The 26351-nt window shown below is 34.0% G+C and overlaps 1 protein-coding gene across 11 annotated transcripts in view; it reads left to right on the forward strand.

The window, feature by feature from the left end:
* Nucleotides 1–26351, forward strand: part of Lrriq1 (leucine-rich repeats and IQ motif containing 1) — a 241049-nt gene that overhangs the window by 75516 nt on the left and 139182 nt on the right. For 9 of the 11 annotated variants that reach the window (XM_013518073.1, XM_013518100.1, XM_013518090.1 and 6 more), the window contains exons 15-19: nucleotides 7849–7959; nucleotides 8583–8762; nucleotides 11120–11566; nucleotides 14394–14592; nucleotides 21445–21564. In XM_013518073.1, coding sequence (XP_013373527.1) covers nucleotides 7849–7959; nucleotides 8583–8762; nucleotides 11120–11566; nucleotides 14394–14592; nucleotides 21445–21564 — 1057 coding nt within the window. The remainder of the gene's footprint in view (nucleotides 1–7848; nucleotides 7960–8582; nucleotides 8763–11119; nucleotides 11567–14393; nucleotides 14593–21444; nucleotides 21565–26351) is intronic. The other 2 variants (XM_013518086.1, XM_013518087.1) reach the window with 2 other exon arrangements.

Below are 26351 nucleotides of genomic sequence, written 5' to 3' on the forward strand. Positions count from 1 at the left end.
AACTCTTTCAGGTTTTACACTAGTGAGACAATGCAGTGCTTGCACATGCAGGTTACATTGCTTTTCTTAACTCATTACATTTACAGTAAGTTCACAGCTTCCCTCTTGCTGTTTTAGTGTAGAAAGTTAGCTGCATTCTGCATGCTCAGAAATAGAGCTCTACTTTCACTTTCTGAGGAAGGGGTATTAGATACTGTGTTAGTTCGTTTTCTGTTGCTAATAATACAGTAGTACATTACCTTTACAAGGACAAAAAGGCTGTTTACATGGCTTATAATTCTGGTCCAAGATCAAGGACCTGAGTCCAGTGACGACCTGCAGGGTGTCAGAGTCCTGAGCCAATAGAGGGTAGCCCAAGAAGAGAAGGATAGGATCGTGTGGTGGAACCAGAGAGGGAGTGTGTTTGTGGATGGATGTGTGGGTGTGTGTGGGGTTGTATGGGTGTGTGTTGGTCTCCTTCATTTTTCTTAAAGCTTCCATTATTCAATCATGGTATTGTACCTCAGTAACGTTATTTAATCTGAATAATTTCCAGCCTCTACAAAACGTAGAGATCAAGCATTCCCTGTTTCATGCACCTGATGGTGAGGGTTAAACTCCAACATGAGTTTCAAAGGGGATACACCATATTCAAGGCATAACAGCCACCTTTCTTTATTACATTGAGCATTAACCTTGACCACTTGCTGCTTAAATGTGGTCGGTTCTCGATCTGGAAGCGTTTGGGACAATCTGAATACACATTTTAGAACAATTGTTTTTAACCTTTGCTAAATAAAACAGAAATACAATTTTTATGAGTACAGAAGGAAACATGACTGGTGAAAGAATTGCTGTTCAGAACTTGGAACTCGATTGAAAGGTGAAGAAGAGTATATCCTTTATACTTGGAAGGGTATGTGTATCTTTACACACAGTATTAACCAGCTTGGCCCGTAGTACTGAATTGTATTAACCGTATTTAGTTCCTCCATGTCTGTTGTGTGTCCTCACACTTCACTAAGAGGTGTTCAAGTGGAGAAATTTATCTATATCCGTTACTTTTAACAAAGGAAATAAGCTAGTACACTTGGTTGTCTGAAAGTCTATATTCCTAATGGAAGTAAAGTTGTCTATCACTTTTTCTGCTGCTTGCAAGTGCTTTGTGTGTAGTTGTTATGCAATAATGTTTTTTCAAAGAACACATTATAGCAATTATTTTATAATGTGTAATAACTTAAATGCATATTTCAGTCCATTTAATTTTTCTGTTGAATTTATTAGTTTCGGTTAGTTATTTAAAATGTTAATCTCCATAAATTAAAAGTTGTTATCATTGCCCATTCTCATAATTATCAATATCAAGAATTCTAGAAGTTTAGTCTTCTGACTCTGTACTACCATAGTAATTATCAAATTTTCCAGGTTTCTTGAGAAACTGAAATCTGAGACAAATTTCTATAGTAGATATCAGCTGTTGGTTAAAAACTGTAATGTGTTAAAAAGTTTGAACTATTTAAAGAATTTCTGTGTATGTGAGAAGGCCACTGAAGAATAATTTTAAGTTTCTTACTAGTTGAGTAAAGAACTCCACCATTGGATACAGAACTATCAAGGTCTCAATCTAACTGTATTAACCCAAGGTCAAGGGCTTTTTTTTAAATTTAAAGTTTAACCAAGTTTCAGGTCCTTATTTCTAGGGATCTTAGAGTTAAACTTCCTATACTAAAAGAAAGAGTGTAATTATGTCAGAAAGGCACTGCTTTTAGATGGTAATATTATAATGAAAGTATCTGATGGATCATGTTTTCATAGACATCTCTATTGTCTTTAGTAGCTAAATATATAGACCAAGTCTATGATGGCAAATAAAAATCGATGCTTTTGTCCATACTGATTTTCATCAGGAGTGTGCCAGTTTACAGTCCCACCCACACTGAGGAAGGGTTCCCCCCAACTACCTTACCAGCACTCATTTGTTATTATTTGCTTTCTTGATGGTAGCCATTCCTTCTGGAGTGAGATGAAATCTCAGTATTATTTTAAGTTGCATTTCTATAACGGCCACCTATGTTGAATTTTTTTATGTTTTTATTGGCTATTTGTACTTCTGAGGGTTGTCTATTCATTTTATTTGCCCATTTTTTAATTGAGTCTTTTTTGTGCAGTTAAAGTTTCACTATGCAGTTCAGGCTGGCCTTAAACTCACCTGTAGCCCAGGTTGACCTTGCACTTGCTATAATCCTCCCGCCTCAGCCTCCTGAGTGCTGGGATTATACATGTGCACCACCATACCCCACTGAGTCATTTATTTTGGGGCAGTCTGATTTTTTTTTTTTTTTTTAGTTCTTAATGTATTTTAGATGCTATATTAGTCTTTTGTTTGAGGCATGGCTGACAAAAACTTTCTCTCATTCTGTAAATTATCTCTTCACTCTATTGTTTGTTTCCTTTGCTGTGCAGAAGTTTTTTTAATTTTGTAAGATCCAACATGTTGATTCTTGGTACTGTTTCTTATGCCAGTGCTGTTCTCTTCAAAAACTAGAGGTTCTTCAGAAAACTAAAACTAGAAATTGCATTGGACCCAGCTATTCCCCTTCTAGATGTCTTTGTGAAAGAGCTGAAGACATCATATTATAGTAATACATGTCTGCCTATGTTTATACCAGTACAACTCATAATAGCTAAATGTTGGGATGAAGGGATAAACAAAATATGGTATTTACACAAAATGGAGTACTGCTCTGCCATAAACATGGATAAACTTGAGTCATTTGTAGAAACATGGATGCACCTTCAGACCATAATGTTAAGTGCAATAATTCAGACACACAAGCTTACATATCTCATGGTTTCTCTCATATAAGAAGCCTAAAATATAAATAATGAGTAAAATAAAAGATAGTAGCAAGTATGGAAATAGATCTTTTTCAAATTGGGAAAGGGATCAACACTTGGAGGGAGGGAAAGGGGTAAAAAAGAATTGAGGTCTGTGATATGAATGAATGAACTTCCCTCAAGGAAGGGAATCATTATGTGATGCAAAAATGAACAGAAAGAATAAAAACTGAGAAAAGTGATAGTTTTGCTTACTATTCAAAGTAAAACCTTTAAGGGTCATGGTTTTTCTATCAGATGCTGGGAAAATAGGACATGAATTCTCTTGCTAAGCTGGTGTCTCTTCACTCAAACAGCTTACGCATTACTGATTGCAATAGCTAGAAGCAAATCTGATAGCCCAAGTATTTTTGAATTTTAAAAATTACTTTGTATGAAACATAGGACTTGTTATTTTACTTTATAATATTTGCTTGTAAAATATATTGATATAAACTTAATAAATTTATAAATCTAAATATTTACATTTTTTTGCTCTCAGTAAAAAATTAATAATTTTACTTTATAGATATGTACAATTATGTGGCTATCATAATTCCTAAAACTGAACATACTTGTTCTTGGACCAGAGTGATCCATCTTTAAAATCCGATGAGTCTAATTTCGTTTAGATCAATTGCTCTGATATATTTTTCACTATTTTTCAGAAGAGATTCATTTGTTAAAGCGTTTAAAATCTAGAAATGCCTACAATATGGATTTGTTAATGAAATCACCAACTCAAACCTTAAGGCATGTATTCCCATGAACTTTACTTAACCCTTTGATACCAACAAAGGGATTAGTTCTAGAATGTCCCATTCGGCTTCTTACTTTCATGTCTAGCCAGTGATAACACGGACAACACTGATGTACTAAAAATTTTCTTTGTAAAACTTAATCCACAGACTCAGCTTGGAATCTCCTTTGGGAATTTGTTTCATTCACTAATGATTAATAGACTTCTTAAGTGGCAGAATATTCACCAGGAAGTTTTCGCTAAATGAAATATTCATTTGGCCCTTGACTAGGAGAACCCAGCTGGAAAAACTAATCTTGAGATCTCTCAGTATTGTTATACTTCATTTTCAACATTAATCAACTTGTTACAGCATGTTTTAATATATTCATCACAAACTTAAAAGTCTACATTTTGAAAAGCCAACTTATTTGCTGCTAACTTATACAGACCTAAAGACTGTTCCTTATCAAAAAAGAAAAATTTAAAAATATAACAGTAATCCGTATCTGACTAATAATTATATAAAGTCACAAACTGAAGGCATTGTTATAGTCCTGAAGATGCAAACAAATTTTTTTGACCAAGGAATTTCAGAATGTTCTGACTAAAATAAATCATTCTAGAACTTTTTAAAATAAAAGTAATGAAGGTAACATCAAAATATTACTAATGAGAATTAGGCTCCATTGGCCATGTTCATTAGAATTATTCTCTATAGATAAACTTTTGCACTTAATGACACTTGTATCAGTACCCATTTCAAAAAATATGCATTTTATGATAAAACCATCATTTGCACCCTCGCTGGTCTGGTCTTCTCATTAATAGTTGCCATATATATTCTTCTGCAGTAATAAAGAACAAACCTAATGTACTGTTTTAGCTTTAAATATATTTTCTCTTTATTATTTAGGGTATAGGCTGTGTAAATGCCCATTTTATTAAGGGAAATATGCTTTAGTGAATATACTTGTCAATCCATTAATTTAATAGGACAAATTTTCATTTTATCTGTGGGATTATTTTGTTAAAATGTCAAAATTATTTTGTCATAAATTGTTTCTGATAAAAAGTTATGTTTCGCTGAACATATATGCAATCATGAAATACTGTGTTTTTGAGAATAGTGCTCTAAGAAAATTTCATATCACTTATGTATGTCAGTGGCAATGTTTATCAGTGACCACATCTCTGTGTTGTAACTATCCTAAAGCATCAATTTCTCTTATTTCATTTAACATATATTTGATATTGTTCAATGGCTGGCTGTGCTACAAGTTTTGTGTCATTTTATTTTATTTTATTTTTTTTGGAAATTTAAAACAATTTGCAAATTATCAGAATTTTTGAGGTTTTTAAGGTTCAGGTTTAAACCTGAGCAATCACTGATTTTAGTATGGCATGTGGCAGTTTGTTTCTTCTGAATGCACTGATTTTTTTATTCTTTAAAGCTGAATAAGAAAGGTGATATCTAAAAACTATGGATCTCCTAGTTGATCAGCAAAGTCTTTGGTATGCCCAGAGTCGACATTTTGAAAAGCACTTCAGGTACTACTGATGAAGTAGTTCAAACACAATCATTTCAGAAACATTACCTTGTAGCTTCACAAAATGAGACCCAAAAGATTCTACTCAGGAAGGACTCATAAGTACTACTGCTTCTGCACGACCATTCTGACTCCACGACCACTTTTTATGGGGAAAAATTTTGTAGTTCAGTGGCTCATTACTTTTTTTTAACCAAAAATGTTCATGCTTTAGCAACGAAAAAAAATTCTGCTTTACTAACCTCATAAGTGACACAAATGGGCCAGGGATTTAGCTCAGCAGCACAGCTCCTGCCTGGTAAGCACAAGGTCATGAGTTCAAGTCCTGGTATCAAAAAAAAGTGACACAAATTGTAACATGATATCAGCTTTCTTTCTTTTCCTTGTAAGATATACTTTCTTCAAAGCCTAGAGCATGTTGTGGACAACCTCCTTACTTTCGCCAGTCGGGCTCGCTCTGGAGACCAAGGCAAGGAACAGAAATTTGCTGGGTACCTAAATAATTATAACTATTATTTCTGCTCAAGAACTGTTTGCAGAAGCATTAGATTTGGGCTTCTATAATTTAAGATCCTGAATCTAAAGAAACAGTACTACTCATAGAATCAGTCTCTTTTTCATGCTGAAACATTGCCTGACTTTTTATTAACACATCTCAAAAGTATCATTATTTTTTATATGATTTTATAGCTATAACTAAATTATTTTGACAATGCGCTCATGTCTTGAAAACTTGACTGTGTACCTGGAAAGAGAACATGTTTATCATCATTTGTAATATAATAATCTAGCACAGTAGAACAGGTGAAATTGATCTCTCCAGTATATTTTGATTATTAACAATATAAATTTCAGAGGGTAGCTGTTCCTTGGTTTTATGGGAACCTGGTCAAGGATATCATGTCAAATTTAATATTTTTTTCCTGTGGTGATTACCCATGTTTATCTTATTACATCCATAAAGTATAACTGCTATCTTAATGTAACATTCTGCTTTTGAATCATATCATAAGATGAATGCAGTCAGGAACACACTGTATTCTGTGTATTTTACCCCTTATGGGTAAGTGTGGTTGTTTATGATTTGGCAAACATCGGTAGCTTTAAGTCTACTAACAAGGTTCAAAATGTAGGTACTGTACTCAAATATTAATATTCTAAATCTCTTTATGATAAAAGCAACAAGACTCATTGATTTCCTAGTATTGTAAAGGATCTTATAATTACCTTGAAGAACAAACTTTAATTGCTTTCCCTTGTTCCTTACTTAATTACTGGTAAGAGGAAAAACTTGGATTTTTTTCTGGGGAAGGAGATGAAGAACATGTTGGGCAGTAACAATCTTCACCCTCAATACAAACTTTCCTTGAGGAAGGTGTATTTCTCTCTCTCTCTGTCTCTCTCATGATTATCTATTTACTTCTAAGCATATGAAAACTATAATTATATACATATAATTATGCTTTGTGACTTCATTGATCTTATCTCTGTATTTTTGTCATTTTCAATTACATCCTTCAGAAAGAGAAAATATCAAAATTTTATTTTACAACTGCATTTGTATAAATGAATTTGTTTTCCAGCCTTTACAGCACAGATAGGACTAACTGATGCTGCTTCTGTATGGAGAGCTCCATTTAAGCCTTGCTGTGTTAGTAATTTTACTTCATCACCCTTTAGTGTTTAGGAACTGTTACTTTCTTTAATTAATAAAGTTTAATTTTAGTGCAGTCATTGGTTAGCAGCAAATTGAGAGTCTCATATACCCCATCTTCACAATCCACATCCTTCCCACTCTAAACATTGTGCACCAGAGAGACACTTGCTAAAGTCGGTGAATCAACCACATGGGCACATTATGGTGACGACCATTTTTTCACGTGAATAACTGTCATACAGATGTATTCTTTAGTGCAATGTCTGTTTCGATCTCTTGCTCTTTTTTTTGTCAATCTGTGCATTTTAAAAGGGGCTGACTATTAATTATTCTTTGTATATTGTAGATAGCAGCCCTTTATCAATGTGTTTTACAAATATTTTCTCTTAGCCTGTGCTTTCTTTACCAATTTCTTGACCTTAGGTTTCAGAGTAGAAATTTTCAGTGTTAAGTCGTCATGCCTAAAGTCATGTAGGTTTTTTCTTATTCTAATAGTTTTATAGTTTTACCTTTTACAGTTAGCTGTGTGATCCATTTTGAGGTAGTATTTTGTGAAGTACAAAAGTTTTTCTAGATCTGTGTTTTTTCACTTGCATGTTCAATTATTTCAGTACCATTTGTTGAAAAGATCATCTTTGCCCACTATCTTTTGTGTTTTTTGCAAATATAATCACGTGGTTATGCTTATGTGAGTCAGTTTCTGGTCTGTCTATTTTATTGATGCTTTTGTCTTTTTTTCCCAACAATACCACATTATTTTGATTTATGTAACTTCACATTCAGTCTAGAAACTGAGTAGTACTAGTCCTCTGACTGTGTTGCTTTTCTTTAATATTCTTCTGGCTCTTCTGTGTATTTGGGTGTGGGTCTATATAAACTTTAGAATTAGTTTGTTAATATCTACCAAATACCTTGCTGAAATTTAGAGATTGACTTGAATCTATAGATCAGTTTAGGAAAACTGACATTTTGACAATATTGAATATTCTCAAGGGACCCATGAACTCTCTCCATTTACATACTTCTTCTTTGGTATCTGTCATCAGAGCTTTGCAGTTTTCCTCAAAGTTAAACTTTTGCTCAAAAGTCCATGATGTCCCTGTGACCATCAGCAGCCTTTCAAAAAGAAATGAGCGTTGTCCTTGTGAAAGGTTTGGGCAAGTATATGTTAACGGTTCGGTTCAACGGGAAATTCTTGCCATCTGACCTGTTTACTTTTACTTCTGCTTTTGTTTTGCTGCATTTGTCTTTTAAATCAAGGCAGACTTCTGGTAATATTTCAAGAATTATTATAATTCTTAGCGAGATTCAGGGGCAACATAATTTTAGATGTTTCAGGTCATGAAAAGCTGGATAATGTCCCCTTCTTTTTTTTTAAAGTCCTACTCTCACTATATTTTATTAAGAAACATAATCAAAATCTAACTTTATTTCTAAAGTAATTAACTTTTAGTAAAGTTATTTTCCTTTTTCTAAAACAAATAAAATTCTTCTCATACTGCAGTTTTAATACACTTAAAATGTGATCTTTAGCCTCCAAATTTAATTCTCCCACTTGTATTCTAGGAGAAAATGATTAAGTATATAAGAAATGCTCTAAAATTTGTTTTGTGCATGACAGAAAGCCTTCATTGCTATACAAATTTAACTACCATTTTCTCTGCAAAATCAGTGTTTCTGATATATATTCTGTGCTTATTCACATGATAGGCATATGATTAACTTTAAACATAAACTCTCATTTTCAAGATTATTAACTTTTTTTTTCTGTTTCCCACAGGCATTCTCTACTTAAAACGTTACCTGCTCTGAGAATCATCAATGGGGATATGATAAGCTCTTACTCAGATATCCACACTGAGGAACACAGTCCTCTGGAAGCAGGACAATTCCTGGTACTTTGTCAGACCCAGATTCGAGAACTCAAGTTACTAGTGGAAAACCACATCACCAGAAAAGGGTACGATTGTTATCTTCCCCTTTTGTTTAAAATAAATAATGTGAGCTAGGGTTATAGCTCAGTAGTAGAACACTTGCCAAGCATATTTTCATATTTTGATTATCACAGCAATTATGTCCTTGCTTAGAAACAGTATGTTTTGGGGAATAGTCTGCCTTTAAAGAAATCTTAGAAATCTTCTTGGAAATCTTCTTTTTCCTAGAAATACATTAAATTGTATTTTGAAATGGATTTGATATACATATATGTAAAATCTAAACTATTATATAAAATAAAGTGTGAGAATAGTTTTATGATACAGGCATACATTCAATTAGTCATCAGTCATGTATCAATAATTGTGGGCAAGAGTTTATCTTTGAAAAAATTGCAGATTAGTATAAATGAAAATTTGGTCAATAAGAATTTTCACTGGAATAAGGCAAGTTTTACAACACTTAATGCATGTTATGTATTATTAAGGTGTCATATTGTACATGTGTTATATTTACATTTAAGATACGGGGGAACCATAGTGGAAGATGCAGTCAGTGCTTGCATGTGTTCAGAAGAAGGCATCTGAGAGTAATCACAGTGAAATAGAACATTAATTCTTTAATTCTGAATGCATAATAATGAATGAATTACCATTGATCTTTTTCTATTTTTAAATTTAATTTTTAAACTAAATTTTTAATTTGTAAATTTGCATTGCTCTAGGAAATGTAAATAAAAAGGAAAACCTTTTCACATTTTTTTCACTTGTGATGTCTCACCATTATAACTGGAAAATTAATATGTGCTTCTTAATGTCTAAATTTAATTACTAAATTTCATGTTAGCATTATTGCTACTTATGCATTCATACATTCTTGTCTTATTGAATTATTTTTCTATTTCAATATTTTTAATATAGTCTATTCATATTAAAAAGAAATCTCACAACTTAAAAAAAATTTCAATTTTACAGAAATGTTTCCTTTTAACAAAATTAAGATATTTACGTCTATCTTTGTGGAAATCTAAACTAATATTTCTTTGTGTATATGTAAAGAATAATTTTGCTTTGTGCAAGAGTGATCTTTGAAGGGCTGGGGATTTAGCTCAGCGGCATAGCACCTGCCTGGCAAGCGAAAGGTCTTGAGTTCGGTTCCTGGTACCGGAGAAAAACTAAAAAAAAAAAAAGTGATCTTTGAAATCACGTATGTTGAAATTTAGTTTTTTAACATGAGATGTAAAATTTAGAAATATAGACTATTTATTGTTATTGAAATTTAAGTTTCACTTTAGCTTTGCTATTGGGAAGTAGATTATTTTTAAATGTTTAATGCATAAATATTACTGAACTCAATACCTTAACAGTAGCATTTCATATCCCCATGTTTGCACTGAACATTTTCTGCTTCATTATTCAACAAAATGCAAGAAATGGAAAATAGCAGAAATATATCAGGGAAGACTATATTATACACAATAATTAATTTGCTGAACATAATCACTATTTTTATACTTTGAAATAATTATAAATTTCCTTTTGTTTGCTTGGATTAAATTTTTTATATATATATACACATATACACCACATATATGTGTGTGTAAATATATATATATATATATATACACACACTACATCTTTACACAAGAATAATTCAGTTTCTGCCTGCATATAAAATATAGCTGGAAATTTATGAGATAAGTAAAAACTTAAAAATAACCTGGAAATAAAATAAATAAAGTGCAGTTAAGAATAAGTCTTATACAACTGCAAGATTATTTTCATTTGCTACTGGGAACATCAAATCTGGTGAAGATGAAAATCTGATCAATTATATAAGTCTACAAGTTAGAAATGAAACAATTGTTTAAGAGAATCTCAACCATTTGTGTCTTAAACTATTTGAATTCTCTTTGCAATGAAATATTTCTCCAAAGAAAAATGGAAATAAAAACTTTCTCATAATATACATTCTTTGTTTAAAAATCCAGTACAAATATTTTGAGTGGCAAGAGTCAAGGCATAAAGTACTTTTAACTTTACTTCATAAATAACTTTTCCAAATTTAGGCAGCCATGAATTCTAATGTTATGGTAGTAAAAGAATGAATTTTTCTCATTTATTTGTTCCAAAAATACCTTGAATAAAAATGGCCCTAAAACTCCCAGACATTTTGTCTGGACCGGCAGATCTAAATTAACTAAATACTTTCAAACTGTGTTCAAAATGAAAACATTTTTGTGTAAAGAAGTAAAAATAATCTATAATGAATGTTGTAGTAAAACTTAATGCTCATTTTAGGAATAAAGCAAAATGTATGTTAAAAATTGTATATGCTGATATAATTCTAAGTGTGAAATGCTCTGATCACTTCTTTGTTCAGGGATGTTTTCACCTTGGATAGAGCAGAAAATTTCCATCATTATTTTAAGGAACTGATGACACTTAGTACTGAATACAGATATGCACATGAGCATGGGGGTGTGAGCATCACCAAGAAAGATGAATCAAGCACTCTGCAAAACCGTTTGGCCCCTCCATACGATAAGAGCACACTGCAGAACGAGGCCTTCCCTCCTTGTGCAAATGGACTTAGTGCGGACTCACCAAATACTTCTGAGAAATCGATGGACCCTGGTTTTAGTCACTCCCCATTGAGCCACTCCCCTGTATGTAAAGGTTTAGAAGAAAGAAATCAGGAAAAATTAGCATGCCAGGAGAGACAAGACACTAAGACCGGAAGTATTACCACCGAAAGGACACCATTGGTGAAAATAATGACGAATTCTCTGCTGAGGAATAGCCAAAATATTGAACACAGTGAAAAAAGGTAAATATACACATCATTTTCCTTTACATATGCTATGTTTACTATTTTTAATGGGTGATTTTAGTCAATGATGCCAAATAACCTGGTAAAGATTTAAATCACTAAAATGTTTTATACTAACTCCCTTAATTATGTTTTTATGATGCACACAAACTACTAACCACAGTGCAGATTAATTTGGTTTTTGACTGGTTCAGATATAATTTATAATAGTATTCAATTTAAAATGAGAAATGAGAAATTGTTTTTCTGCTCTGTAATGTCTAAGTAACTAAATTGCTCTTAAGGAAATAAAATGCTACATTCTAAAGTAGAAAGTAAGGCACTCTGAATAATCAGATAATTTTTTGAAAAATGTACCTTTGCCTGTGCTCAATATTTCCTCATTGATCTAGCAAGCACTTAGTAAGCATGTAGGCCACTATTTGAATGTATGTCCTGTAATTTTCTTTGGCATAACAGCTCTGTAAGGTAGGGCAACATCCCTTGCGATTAAACACATAATCTCCCTCACCGCTATTAAACACTTGTAGAAAAGCGAGTCTCCGGCTCTAATCATTTATTGAACCAGCAAGGATTGGTTTCTACTTTGGCCTCCCAGCCTCTTGTTCCTTGTGTGCATCTGCGACTTCAGTGTCAAGCCAAGAGAAAAACTGTCCGACTCAGCCTGTCTGGCACTGAATAAGGCAGAAATCCTGCTTTTCTTGGTCTGGCTTTTCTCGGCATTGTGTGCGTTAAGCGATTGCCTTTCTGAAAGTTGTGTTGACTAGTTTGATGTGCTAAAATTGACATTTATTTCCTATTTTAAAATTATTAACGTTTATTAAAAGTGGCTTTAACATTTCCTGATTTATGTTTCAGTAATTAATTTCGTTGTTCCAGATGTTGCCTATTGGGGTTTTAAATACAACATTTGGAACTTCTTAATTAATGATAATAAAATTATTACATGATGATATTAAATAGACATGAAGAACTAAAATATATATGAAAGACCTTAAAAAAAAAAAAGGAAAAAGAAAATGTGTACCCACCTGCTAACCCTTGTTAATTGGGTATTCGGGAAGATCCGTTGTCAGTTATATTGAAGTTTTCTAAGCAAGATTTATATGTACTTTTGTGCTAAGGACATTTTTTTTTACATTATTATTTTTGCTAGGGAAAAAAAATAGAGATGATGATAGAGGTCTTTTTTCCAACGTGGAGAGGAGGCTGCGATTAGGAAAACCTCAAGTTAGCTTCTTTCCTTGCTTTCAGTGTAGGAAATAGCAGTTCCTATGTATGTCACTAAAGAAAATATTCCTCATCTACCTCTTGGTTTTCCTTAGTAATTTTTGATATGGGGCTGAGGTTTCATGAAGCTGCTGGCTTTAGAAGAATTTCACATTGTAGTCAGTGAAACTAACATGCACTGTAGAGAAACAGAAGATGTTAGCCTAAATCTTTTTCCTTATACACCTTTCCATTTTAACTACTTATACACCCCAAATATTTTTTTTTTTCTGGCTCTTCTTTTCCCTTTGTCACCCAAAGTACCTAATACAGTATTTACATACAGAATGGCACCTTTTCTTTTTCCGGTGAAAAGATGAGGCGTGAATGGAAAATTGCATGACCAAATGTGAATTTACAAAGTTCTGTTTATACGAGCAGGAGGAAATGATTTGTTGGAACATGACTTTTTTTTGCAAGCACTACAAGTGCAAGTAGTTTAACTTAGACCAGAAGTTTTAGCCATCAACTTCAATTTTCTACTCATAACAAACAGATTAAAAGTCTTGAAGGCCTGTTGATAAAAAGGTGTTGATGAGGAGGATGATACAATTGATAACAATTATAAATTTAAGCAACTATAGAAGATGACATCACTTATTTTTCATTTCCTACAAATGCTGTAAGAAAAAATATGTACGGTCATATCTGATAGACTTTATTGCCTCATTCCATTTTGTTTTAAACCAAATATAAGGACATATAAGAATGAACAAAAAATTCATTAGGTTTGGTAATTATAAAATTATTGAAAACTATTTCAGGGGAACATTGGAGAACAGAACCTTCCCGTTCAAACTCAGGAATTTGAAGGGTTACCAAGACAGAATATTTAGCACTTAAACTATACCAGCACATTGATAATATTCTTGTAATAACATGTTTGGGAAAGGAAAAAACATGATTAAATATACTGTGAACACACAATCAGTACATTTTTATTCACATTAGCTACTGCTGTGCAGTGCACTGGCATGTAGACAACACACAGTACTCACTGATGCAGTGCCTGAAATTGGCAAACGGGTGGGTGAGAGATGTTAGATTTTACTACTGAGCTCATAAGAGTGAGAGTTAAGTATTTGATGATGGGTAGGGAGAAAAGAGAAGCTACTGGCAACCAGCTAGGGCCTTGCCTCTTCTGGTGAGGAAGGCCTCCTTTCTCTTCCTCACCAAAGCTCTTGCCCCACAGTGTAAAGGATCTCACCCAAAACAGCAAAGTTGAAAGTGTCTCCTACATTTATCTCCTCTCTTCTGCACTATCCAATATCCTCTCACCAATGTCCTCAGTATCTTATGAAATTTCTATAGTATCTCCCCTTTCAATAAATAAAATTCCCTGGTACCCAGGTCTTTCTCTCAAGAATGTGACTTTTTCTCACATTCAGATTTGAAATTTGCTTGTTTTTACTTCTCTGACTGTAGTTAAACAAAAGAAGGGGTCTTGTTTTTAAGTAGCACTTTACATGGTCTATGTTTATAGCTCACAAGAATCTCTTATCTACCACCGTGTATTCATACATGCTAAAAATATTTTCTTTTCACCTTTTTATAGTATGGCAGCTGTGGTGATCCAGGCATACTGGCGTGGTTATGTTGTGCGCAGACAGATCAATTTCTCTCCAAGGATACATACTGTTACAACAGAACGCCTGTCAAATTCCTTCAATAATCAAACTTTTCTAATGAAAGAAGGAAGAAAAAATATTATGAATGTCCATGAACAGAAAGAGAAGGCTGCTGTTCTTATTCAGGTTAATTTTAATCTTTTGCTAGCATGGTTAATGATGAAAGGTACATTCATCATCTTTCTCTGGCTTATTCTGTATAAAGAGCCACCCCAATCTTAGTGATTTATTTTTACATGGATTTATGTTATACTCACATGACATGTAGGCTGCATGTAAACTGTAGGTTGGCTTTGGTTCTGCTTAGTATATAGCTTGAAGGAATAGTCTTTATATCTGAAAGAGTATTTTTATGACTATGGGTCAAGTGAAACTACACAATTACATTTAAAAATTCTCAACAGTGCCATTTGTCAATTTGAGTAAAATCTGACTAGCCAAAGTGGGGCCTCATTTCGTATAAGTTATAGCTTCTTCTAAAAGTGTATTTTCAATTCACCCAATATTAAAGTTCTTCATTTAAAAATGTTATTTAAAATTTTTCATTTAAAAATTCAGAAATCAAGAGGTGAATATACTTGACTCAATGTTACCCGGTTTTGAAATGAATATTAGCTTGATTACATTCATTTATTCATTTATTCACTCATCAGGTGTTTTTCTTAGATTTGTTAGACACCGTTGTTGGCTTAGGAAATAAAACTACAAAAAAAAGAAAAACCCTACAAAAATGCCTGCCAGCGTGGTGTTTATATCCTGAAGAAAGAATCAAATAAACTGAATGCATACATAAAGTTAAGGTCTGTGGAAATTCACAACACCATGCTTCAGATGAATAACAGTATCCAAACAAGAAAATCATCATTTCCTTCTGTTTATTCAACAACGGTTTCTCGATGTGAAAATAATGCCAGTTTATATTTTGTTGGAAGGTGCAGTCAGTCGATTTGTTAGGGACAGAAATCAAGGAGAAATATAAAGCAGGATGAGGGTTTGAAAAGGAAGTTTTTAATTTGAGATAGAACAGATACGGAAGACCAGAAATGTTGACACTGGCGCGAGCTACTAAGCCACTGGCTATCTATAGGAGAATATCGCAGACAAAGGCGTATCAGCTTCACAGACCCTGATGGAGGAGCACACCCACAGTGTTTAAGGAGCAGCAAGGAGCCAGTGTGACTGGAAAATGATAAAGGAGAGATAAATAGGATTTAGAAGACATAGGTCATTGTTAAGAATTTGACTTTTCCTCTTATAATATGAGAAGACACAGGAGGACTTTGAAAAGTGGGCTAATATGCTCACGTTCACTTTCTGTTACAGATATATTGCAAGAACTGTGGCAAAAGCTTTAGTTGGGCTAGTATAGCATCGCGAGAATATTATGGCACAGTCCCGGATGTGAGGAGTTGGGTGATTGGAGTATCACATTCCAGACTATGTACTGAGTTAGCGTGAAGCTATGTATATATACTTTAGAAATAGAGAACAGGAATGTTAGTTATGGGGAAGTGTTGTGTGGAAGATGGGCAGGACTCAGGGATGCTTTCTAGTTATTTGGCACAAAGGAAAGGATAAATTTAATGTTGAGAGAAAGAGATCTTTTTCTCTCAAGTTCCTGGCTTTCACTAGGAAGAACATAGTTTTCAAGATAATTACCTTTGCTATGGTTCTAATGAATATACCTAGTATTTTAGTTTAGTTTTTGTTGTACTCTTCTTGAAAGCAATATATAGGAAAAAGCTTGATACCATAGTGGTAAGAATGAGGGGAGACATTTGATTCAAGGAAGCTCTAAGAGAAAGAAACTTTGCTTACTATCTCAAAATACTGTTCTTCTGCATAAAGAATGCAAGTGTCCAACAGTTCAAACTCCTCCTGTTATTATTGGACGAACAGTGCATTTTTCAGCAGAAATAGTAAATGGCTATTAAACTTTTGCTTCAGTTCTCTTAAAGAGAAGTTCACTACTTTATGAAGCTGTCAGTTTGGTGACTGATATCTTTATTAGATCTCCTTTGGTTGAGGATCATAGTATCTGTAAAAGAAAACGTAATTCATCCTTTCCATATAATTTATGGCAAGTCTCTTCTGATGTACATCATGGTAGTCCAGTCACTGAATTCAGTTTCATTTTCTCTGGTGTGGGGTGTAGTCATCTAGTTTCTTAAACCACTCATTTTAAGATGTAAATTTTAGAATATCTAAGCATTCTGGAGGGGGGCAGAGCATGACATAGAAGAAAGAACCTTGGCTTTAGAAAGATGAAAATGAAGATTTCATTTTGACAGTGCTCTCTGCTCACCAGAATTCATGGTCTTCTTCCTGGCGTCCAGGCCAGTTAGATGTCCTAGCTTCACTTGCAGTTCGTTGTGGCCTTCTTTCTAAGTTCCGGTTATTAGAATATGAATAGGAGATGTGTACACCACCTCCATATCTGCCCTGTTATGCCCTCCCACAAGACATGCCATATTATTTTTCTTTGCTTTGCTTGAAATGTGGAGAGACTCAGGAGCATTCTTGGTATCTGTTGAAACTGAAGAATCTGGAAAGCCTGGAAAGCCTGGGTATTTGACCACCTGTATTTTTGAACTATGTGCAGTGTTTAGTGTAGAATTTTCCTATGTGATGAATTAAGTAACTAAATAAATATAATTGTTAAAAGTAAAGGATCAGGCAATAATACTTAATAATTGAGCATTATGTGATAGTCATGTGCTAACCACTATATAAAATTTCTAGTTAAATCTATATAGCAATCATATTTGATTTTTATCTTTTTAATTTTATATGTGATCCTGAGCTTGTTTTTAAAGTGTTAAACCTCATAACATGAATTAGAAATCCATAAGATGGGTGAAGTTATAGAAGTTATAGAAGTTATACAGAGCTAGACTTTTAACAGCACCATCCCCATCAAGAAAATAAGGTAAATTACTACACTGATTGCTGGAAACCTGGGTTTCTCATAGTTTTTGGAGTAACAGTGGGTACATTGAAAGGCTCAGGTAATTATCTTAGGAATGGAAAAGATTATCTCCACTATATTGTATCGGAGATCATGATGATTGTGCTTGAAGACCAGGTTCACCACGGTGAAAACGCTGCAGCTCCTGATAACGTGGTACCCTGGGACGCACTCTGTGTTTTTTTTTCTTTTTTCCAGTACCGGGAATTGAACTCATGGCCTTGCTCTTGCCAGCCAGGCACTGTGCCACTGAGCTAAATCCCAGCCCCGGGACGCACTCTGTATCCACCTGTAGTCTCATCCTCCAAGTCCCTCCCAGGACCACACACTTGAGAATGCTGGTAGCAATAGCAGATTTATTTATTTATTTATTTATTTAGGGATTTATTTGGTTTTCCTCCGGTACCGGGAATCGAACTCACGACCTTGCACTTCCCAGGCAGGCGCTTTGCCGCTGAGCTAAATCCCCAGCCCCACAATAGCAGATTTAGTAAAACTCCCAAACTGTCTGAGTAGTGTAGGACCTTAAACTTATCATCTTTACATTATTTTTGTCCATGACATTTGTCTAGCATGCAATATATTTTCCTTATTTATTGGGTTTACTTTTAGTCCCCACCCTCCATGAGAATAGAAAGTCCATGGATAGAGAGTCTCTATGTTTGAGTCATTGCTCAACCATTTATATATAGCATAAAATAGACATTGAATAAATTTCAAAATCCATGCCTACCTATTTACCTGATTTGTATATGACAGGGAGTGTGGCAGAAATATCTTCCTTTGCATTTCCATCAAGGATAGTGGTCATAGTCATAATAATGGGAAATTCTGAATGGTAGCTAATGAGACAGCCTCATAGGTCACCTGATTTTAAGTAGTAAATCTTGGTTTCTAATCTCACAGAATTGTGTTCATTGTTGAACTACTGCCAGTATTGACTGCTTTAATACCCAGCACACTTCTCCCTCTTCATCAGTATACTATGCCAGATAAATCATTCATTTCATAATTATTTCAGTATTGATTTCTATTATTGATCTATTTCTATGTTTTAAATGTACATTCAATAATGCTAAAAAATGACACTAATTTTTCAATAACCCCAAATATGTTAGTATTTAAATTGTCTCTAGTATTTTATAAATATTTGTTGACAGATTTTTAAAATCAAAATATAAAGTCATAGCTTTTTAAATTTTTGGATTATATGTCATTTATATTTTTTAATATAGAGCAACCTCTTCTTTTCCTTGTAGTTTATTTATTGAAGGAACCCTCAATCATTCATCCTGGAGAGATTTCCACTTCCTGAATTTTGCCAAATACACGTCCATGGCCCGTGTATTTAACAATTTAACATATTTCCTCTCCCCTGGTTTTCTATACACTGACAGTAAGGTTTGCTTTTCTTAACAAAGGTATATGATAGGTGGTGGTATGTGTTACAAAAGCCAGGTATATAATATCTTGTTGCCTCTCTTTCGGGAATATTGGTGTCCACTAATACACATTACCCAGATGAATTATTTTATTAATAGTTTGTAAAATGGTGGTGCTTTAGATCTACTAATCATTCATTTATTAACTAAGTTATATCTATAAAGAGAAATTTTGTCCAATCAATTATTTATAAACTCAGAGGTATGTTTCATACCAGAAAAGTAGATTTAATGCCTATGTTCTTTTTAGTTTTTAATTTTTAGATTAACAGTTTCCTAGCATCCACTATAGGTCACCATGATGTATACTGTCATTGAAAGAGTAAATTTTAAAAAGTATATTATGTGCTTATTTCCATTGTACTTATTTCTGGTAATGCTCAAACTGCCCTTTATTTGGCCAGTAGCAATTCCATTAAATTGCCTTTTTTGATACAGTTTAATAGTCTTTGACACCTTCCTTCCTTTCTAATGTAACACATGTTCCAAGCTCATTTGTCATAAATTTTTCCCTAGGCCTAGAATCAACATTTCTCCAAAGATCTTTGACTCTTTTAACAAAAAGGATATATAAAGATCCCATGTCTTTATATATTGGAAGCTAAATCTGCTTCCAAAACCAATCATATAACATAAGCCACTACTAGTCTCCTCCTCTGTACAGTTCCCATATCAACAAATTATCAGAGCATACCTGAAACACCTGAAGGCCTCCTCTTCTCCACTCCTTCTTAGTCTTTCAGTTTATGTCTTTGCTGTAATACACTCTAAATAAATAGTCTATTTTATCTCATTGATGAGTAAGTACTCCTATAATAGGAGTACTTACTGTTACTGGTATGGACATTATTTTATTTTTTAATCTCACTAAACTTGAAAATATATGTTCTAAGACAAAACATACAGTAGTTCATACTGGTATTTTACAATTATATTTAGGGCTACAGAATTTTTGTTATTTGATTTTATTTTTCATCTTTACAGAATCTTGGTTCCCTATGACATTAATATAATTGTTTTTTTTTCTCCTGTCACTCATCTCTGATTTTTGGAAGGGCAGCAAGGCTGGTGAGTGGGTTTCTACTTACATGTATGCATAATATGGAACTAAAGAGCTCACCAATGCGATAAAATGGACTGTTTATAGTGTATTACAGAAAACACATAAATTTAAAGAAGGGGTGGGGAAGAGGGGGCCTTCAGGTATTTCGGGTATGCTCTGATTATTTGTTGATATGGGAAATGTAGATAGGAGACTAGTAGTGGCACATGTTATGTCATTGGTTTTGAAAGTAGATTTAGCTTTCTCTGATTGGTCATAAGCAGGAGCAAAAGTGGTAAACTGGCAATCCTTCACCAAGGGTTGATCACTCTTGGCTAATTGCTGCCAAAGTTGTTATTTAGCTTTCTGGATTCTTGCTGAAGTTATGGTTTGCTTTCCAAGGCTGTGTGCTACAGAGAGGTTGTGGACCTATCTTTTTTATATATGATAATGCTAATATTATTACTGACAATATAATTATTGAAAGTTGTTTTAAGATAGCTTTTACAGTCAAACGTGTCTTTCAAGTATATTTCACGAGGTTATAGTTAAGTAAACCTACTTTAAAATCATGTTAAATAACTTGTGTGGTTAATCCCACAGCTTGAAACATTTTTTTACATTTTAAGGTGTTGCCTTTTATTAAATATTTAACTTTTACAATTATCTTAATCATGTGCCTGGTTCCAAGGTCAAATTCAAGCAAGGAATATTCAGAGAATTCAAATTTCTAATGGTGTAGCTATTACCTTCTTTTCTGCCTTTATATGTCAATATTTTAAAATTAATTTCACAACTTTTATTTTTAAATTTAAGCAATCATATATATGCTCATGTGTGTTTATGTAATTTATATGCTTATATGTATCTATTATTTTTACACTGATAAATGTTAACATGCATAATATATTTATTTCTCCCTGCCTTTTTACACTTACAATATGCTGAAGCTCACTCCCTCTCCAAAGCTCCATTTTGCTTGTATGTGTAGTTCAGAAAGTTTATGTATTCCACAGTTATTAGCAAATCTAAATGTTTTTAGTTTTGTTATTTTGTGTTGAGTTTATTTTTAAATGAAATTAATTAGTTGTTACGGGCCTTGGGCCCCCTCTCTAATATAGCCACTTGTGTATATTAACGCTTTCCTAAATGTGGTTTAGTTTATTTTATATGTAATCATTTGAAAGTGAGCAGTATTGGCTGTTCTTTGTATCTCTTTCTTCTCTGTGGAGAATGAGTCCTTGGAGGAATTGTCAGATAATTGATTGGTTGACCTACATGTGCAGTTGAGGGAGTTTTAAAGATTCTTTTCTGCTTACCACAAAAAAAAGTCTCCTGAGATTCAGACACATGCAGTCGTTTAATTTATCTTGCAGTTTTAAGTGTCACATAAAGTTCAAAAAACAGATTATTGAGCTATTAAACCAAGTTCTAAGATGTTTTATCTTCCTAATGGGATAACACAGAGAATCTGTTTTGAGGTTTGATCTATAACCCTGTATAACATAGTTTAAATTTTTATTTAGGCAGTTTGGAAGGGATTTATTTTGCGAAAGAAACTGACAATAGCCCTAGATGCTATCAAGGACGAAGAATCTGAAGAAGAATATGAAGAAATAGATTTAAATGATTTTACCTTCGATGAAGTAAGTACCAACTACAGTGTTGCTCTTAAAATACTTTGAGTCCATTATTTGGGAGCTAAACCAGTTTCTAAGGTGTGTGTCTTGGTGACATTAAGTTAGAGTTCATTTTTTGTCAGGTAGCATTTGCAACAACAATGCTACTAGTTTCTTAACATCCTGATTTGCCCTACAAGCTTGTGCAGTGTGTAAAGGTGGTCACAGAATGACTGTAAGCATACCTTCTACCCTTCGATCGGATTCTTCACGTGTCAATGTATTCTTTAACCACAGTGTAGTAGTCACACTTAGGGATTCAACATTGATATGATACCATTGTCTAACTGACCTCGTTGAAATTTGTTAATTTTCCCCACTAATGTCCTATACTCCATCTCAGATTCAACTGAAGATCACAGGTTGCAATTAGTTGTTATTTTCCCTTAGTCTACTTTAAGCTAGAACAATTCCTCAGTTTTTCTTTCTATTTCGTGAACTTGATACTGCAACAGAAATCCCCTCCTTAGCCATGGTCTGAAAATGTTAATGGAGCATCTAGAAATAAACAGTTTATAGGTTTTAAATTGAGCGCAGTGCTGAGTAGCACGATGAAATCTCGCATCATCATTCTTTGTGTTTCTCAGGACCTGAAGCATCCTTTTGTCCACCATATCCACACCACATACAACGTGACCACCAGCCACTTAGTAGCTATCTCGGTTGTATGACCAATGTTGTAGTATCAGAGTGCTGTGCTTAACGAAAATTTTGCTTTTAAAATTGGAGTCCAAAAGTAGTGTTGCTGGAAATTTTCTTACACTATATTGTTATAATTGTTCTATTTTATTGGTATTGTTTTTAATATCTTATGCCATTCAATGTAGAAATCAAACTTTATCATTATCATGGGTATATAAAAGGATGATCACAGTGACTAAGATGGTGATGATGATTCTGTGTTGTCACATACGTTCATTCACATTACAGTGATGACTTTTTAACATTAACCCTCATACTCCTAAAATAAACCAGTTAAACTACACTGCATTATCTTTTTAACATATTAATAGATTTGATGTGCTAATATTTTGTTCAGGATTTTTGTATTTGTATGCATGAAAAAGAAGTTCAGCCTGCAAATTTTAACTCTTGTGTAGTTTTCTTCAGGCTTTGGTATGACAGTTGTGTTGCCCTTATACATTCAGGTAGGAAATATTGCCTGTACTATTTTCTGGAAGAGTTTTATGTAAGATTGATATAGTTTCTTAAAAGTTTGTCTTAACATATAATGTATTGGGGAAATGGTTCATGTAAATTTGAATGTGTATTCTTCTGAGGTGAAGTATATTGTTACAAAATCTCAATTACTTCTAGTTTATTAATTGTGTTTCTAAAAATCTAAATCTTTAGTGATTTTGGGGGAGGGTATTTTATGAGTTGAGAGAGGAATACTAATATTCCTCACATTGACTGTGGGTTCTTTTTAATTGACTTTTTTTTTTTTTTTTTGTTTTTGGTTTTTGGGTTTTTCTCCGGTACCGGGAACCGAACTCACGACCTTGCGCTTGCCAGGCAGGCGCTTTTGCCGCTGAGCTAAATCCCCAGCACCTTTAATTGACTTTTAGTTCTGTCAAATTTGTCCTCAAAGAGGCTATTTGTCATGAGATAGATAAATCTGGATCATTTATAGGTTTACTTCTATTGGCTGGTTAGCTTTTGGTTTTTTAGTCAGTTGATCTTCTTTCTAAGCAATTAATCTTTGAACGAGTATCAAACTTTGTTGATGTAAAACATAAAGATGCTGGGAGATCTTTACATTTCTAAAAAAAAAAAAGATTTAGCTTTATTTTGGCAAGTAGATATTTTATAGGCAGAGATCCTTGTGAAGCTTATTTTCAAACTTTGTTCTGTCTTTTCTATTTGTTGTCTCCATGAGAGTTGCTGTCTTAACTGAGATCTATCAGATCTCTTTCTCCTTGTTTATCCCTGAATCCCATTCCAAGACGTTATGTCACTAAATAACTGAATAAATTTCTTCTTACCTCCTTAGTACTTGCTGTCAAAGTACTAAGTCCACTGTGATTCTCAGTACCGCATCTACTGACAAAATTTTAGAATTGGAAACCTGTGACTTGGGACACACCTTCCTTTAGTTCTTTCATCTCTGGGTTCTTGACCCTCCAACTCTTACTGCTGTGGCATCTCTGCACGTCACCATTTTTCTCTTCATCTCGGTGAAACTGCTACAAGCAGATTTCATCTGTATGGCTGGAATCTCTTTTCTCTTAACAAAATTGCAAATTTTCCTGAAGTAAAAAGTGGAAGAAAATAAAGGGCTTATATCAACATGAGATTCTATATCAGGGATCTTGCCACCTTAAATCTAGTCTGCATTGATTGTTCTTAAGTGCCTACAGCTCTATTATTTTTTTTTTACAGGATGCTTTTTAGAATATTTATAGATATTACCAAGAGGATCTTAATTCTAATTCAAGCTATATGTTTATAGCCAGGATTGGTATCTTTATAAATAAATATGTCAGCCATTGATGATCATCTTAAAATTTCTTTTTTTAAAGTGTTTCTAATATTTATTTTTCTAGTTATAAAAGTAATACATGAAGAGCACTGGATTTGGTGAGAATATTTTGAGCCCCAACTCTGTCACATACCACCTGCAGGATCTAAATCAGTCCCTTTTCAGAACAGCCATTTCCTCATCTGGGAAAGCAGATAAAGAGGCCTGTGGTGTCCATTCCATCAGTGGCAGTGCAGATCGAATAACAGAAGGGAAGCACTTGGTAAATCAGAAAGTGTCAACAAATGGAAGGGTTAAGTGTCACCACCCTCTGCTGAGGTAGCACCAAAGTCCCACTTCCTGCCCCTCCCCTACCCCCCAATTACCCAGTGGAGAGCAAAACACAGCCCTGGTTTGATGGAGTACAGGGAGGAGCCACACAAAATCTTCCAGCTTGGCCAGACCAGGCCTGGCTAGGGCTCTTCCAGAATCGGGCATCAGCAGTGGCCCCTTGGGTGAGAACCGCCTCCAACTCAGGCCCATCCTCTGGGAAGTGCTCAGAGAAGGATCTGCTGAGACCTCATACTCAAGACACCCGACACTAGCCTGGAAGGCTCATTTTAAAATTTCTGGGTAATGTTCTTTCTGTAGTAAACAAAAGCAGTAAGATCCCTGACTTCACAGGATTTTCATTTTGTATGGGGTGGCAGATGATGACCACATATATAAATATACAGTATTACTTAAAATATTCAAACTTGCCATGTAAATGGCAAACATTAAGGGACAGACCATAGTGCTTCACTGAATGATCATAAGAGGCCTATATAAAGGACAGCATTTGGTTTTTTTGTTTTTTTTTTTTTCCAGTACCTGGAACCAAACTCGTGACCTTGCGCTTGCCAGGCAGGCGCTGTGCCACTGAGCTAAATCCCCAGCCCCCGAGGATAGCATTTGAATGATGCTAAGTGTAAGGCCAATTTGTAAACCCTAAAACAGAAACTTAATGTATTTAAGGAGCATGAAGTATGCAGTAGGTAGCTCTGATCAGTAATGGAGAATAGATAGAAGGGAGGCACAGAAAAATGACAGAGATTAGTTCACATAATGCCTAGGGAAAGAGGTTGGTGTCAAGAACTTTGGACTGTGTTTCAGATGCAGTAGAAAGTTATTATTGTATTTTGAATATGGGAGTTAAATATTGCAGTATGAGTTATTTTAAACAGATGGCTTTGTTTGTCATGCAGAGTTGATAGTTTAAAAGAGCTAGTCAGTGAAGCCAAGTACTCATTAAGAAAGATATTCTTACTAATTTTCCTTTGACCTTCTCCAGCCACCATCACTTTGTTTTAAAATCATCTATGTCTTCAGATAACATAAGCAAATGACCAGAATGTTCATTTTTTATTTTTCTCTCAGATGTTCCTATATAGAAGACCTGTTGGAGTAGGATTTCCTCATTATTTATTTGCGCAGTAAAAATAATTTCTTTTTGAGTTATCTTCTAGATTTTTAAGATACATTTATAATGTAATCATAAGAAGTCTATTCAAACCTATTGTCTTTCAGCAGTGAACTACTGAATGCATACAGTATGCAGACACCATATTGCTTGGTGCCAAGATAACGACATAGACAGAAATAATGACAGATATAAATTATATTTCTAAATTAACCAAAATCACAAACCTACATCAGTCTGCTTCTGCCAAGAAATTTTTCCTTACATTCATTTGACACCTCAATTAGTGGTTACCCAAAGGTAAAAAAAAAGAATAATTTTGTTTGAGTGCATTTTTCTTTTCTTAATTTGCAGTAATGGGCATTGAACCCAGGTCCTTTGCACTGTGCCATGTACCCTACCCTGTTTACCATAAGATCTTGTTAAGTTGATGAGGCTATGCTCAAACTTACAAGGCTCCTGCCTAAGCCTCCCAAGAGTTGATATTACCAGCATGTACCACCATGCCTGGCTTTGTTTTCATTTTATTAAGTATAGTTTACCACAATTAATCAAGAGGTAAGAATTGAAGGATCTGAGATTTTATTCTACATAAAATCTAACCAGTTAGGCTAACAAACTATCATGGATGCTGGTTGAAGAAATAAGATTGCCAGGCTTGAGACAAGAATATTTATTACTTGTCAAAAAAAAATATTTATTTACATTTTAATCCATTTCCTTTTGCCCCAAAACTCTATAAGGTGGAATCTGGGGGATTTTCTTCTATTACTTCTGAGCTTAGGAAACTCCGTGTTTTATAAAGGTCTGTTAGAAACCCTACCCAATTTT

Source organism: Chinchilla lanigera, unplaced genomic scaffold, assembly GCF_000276665.1.
Source record: "Chinchilla lanigera isolate Chin_1 unplaced genomic scaffold, ChiLan1.0 scaffold00004, whole genome shotgun sequence".
In the NCBI taxonomy this organism is placed as follows: domain Eukaryota; kingdom Metazoa; phylum Chordata; class Mammalia; order Rodentia; family Chinchillidae; genus Chinchilla; species Chinchilla lanigera.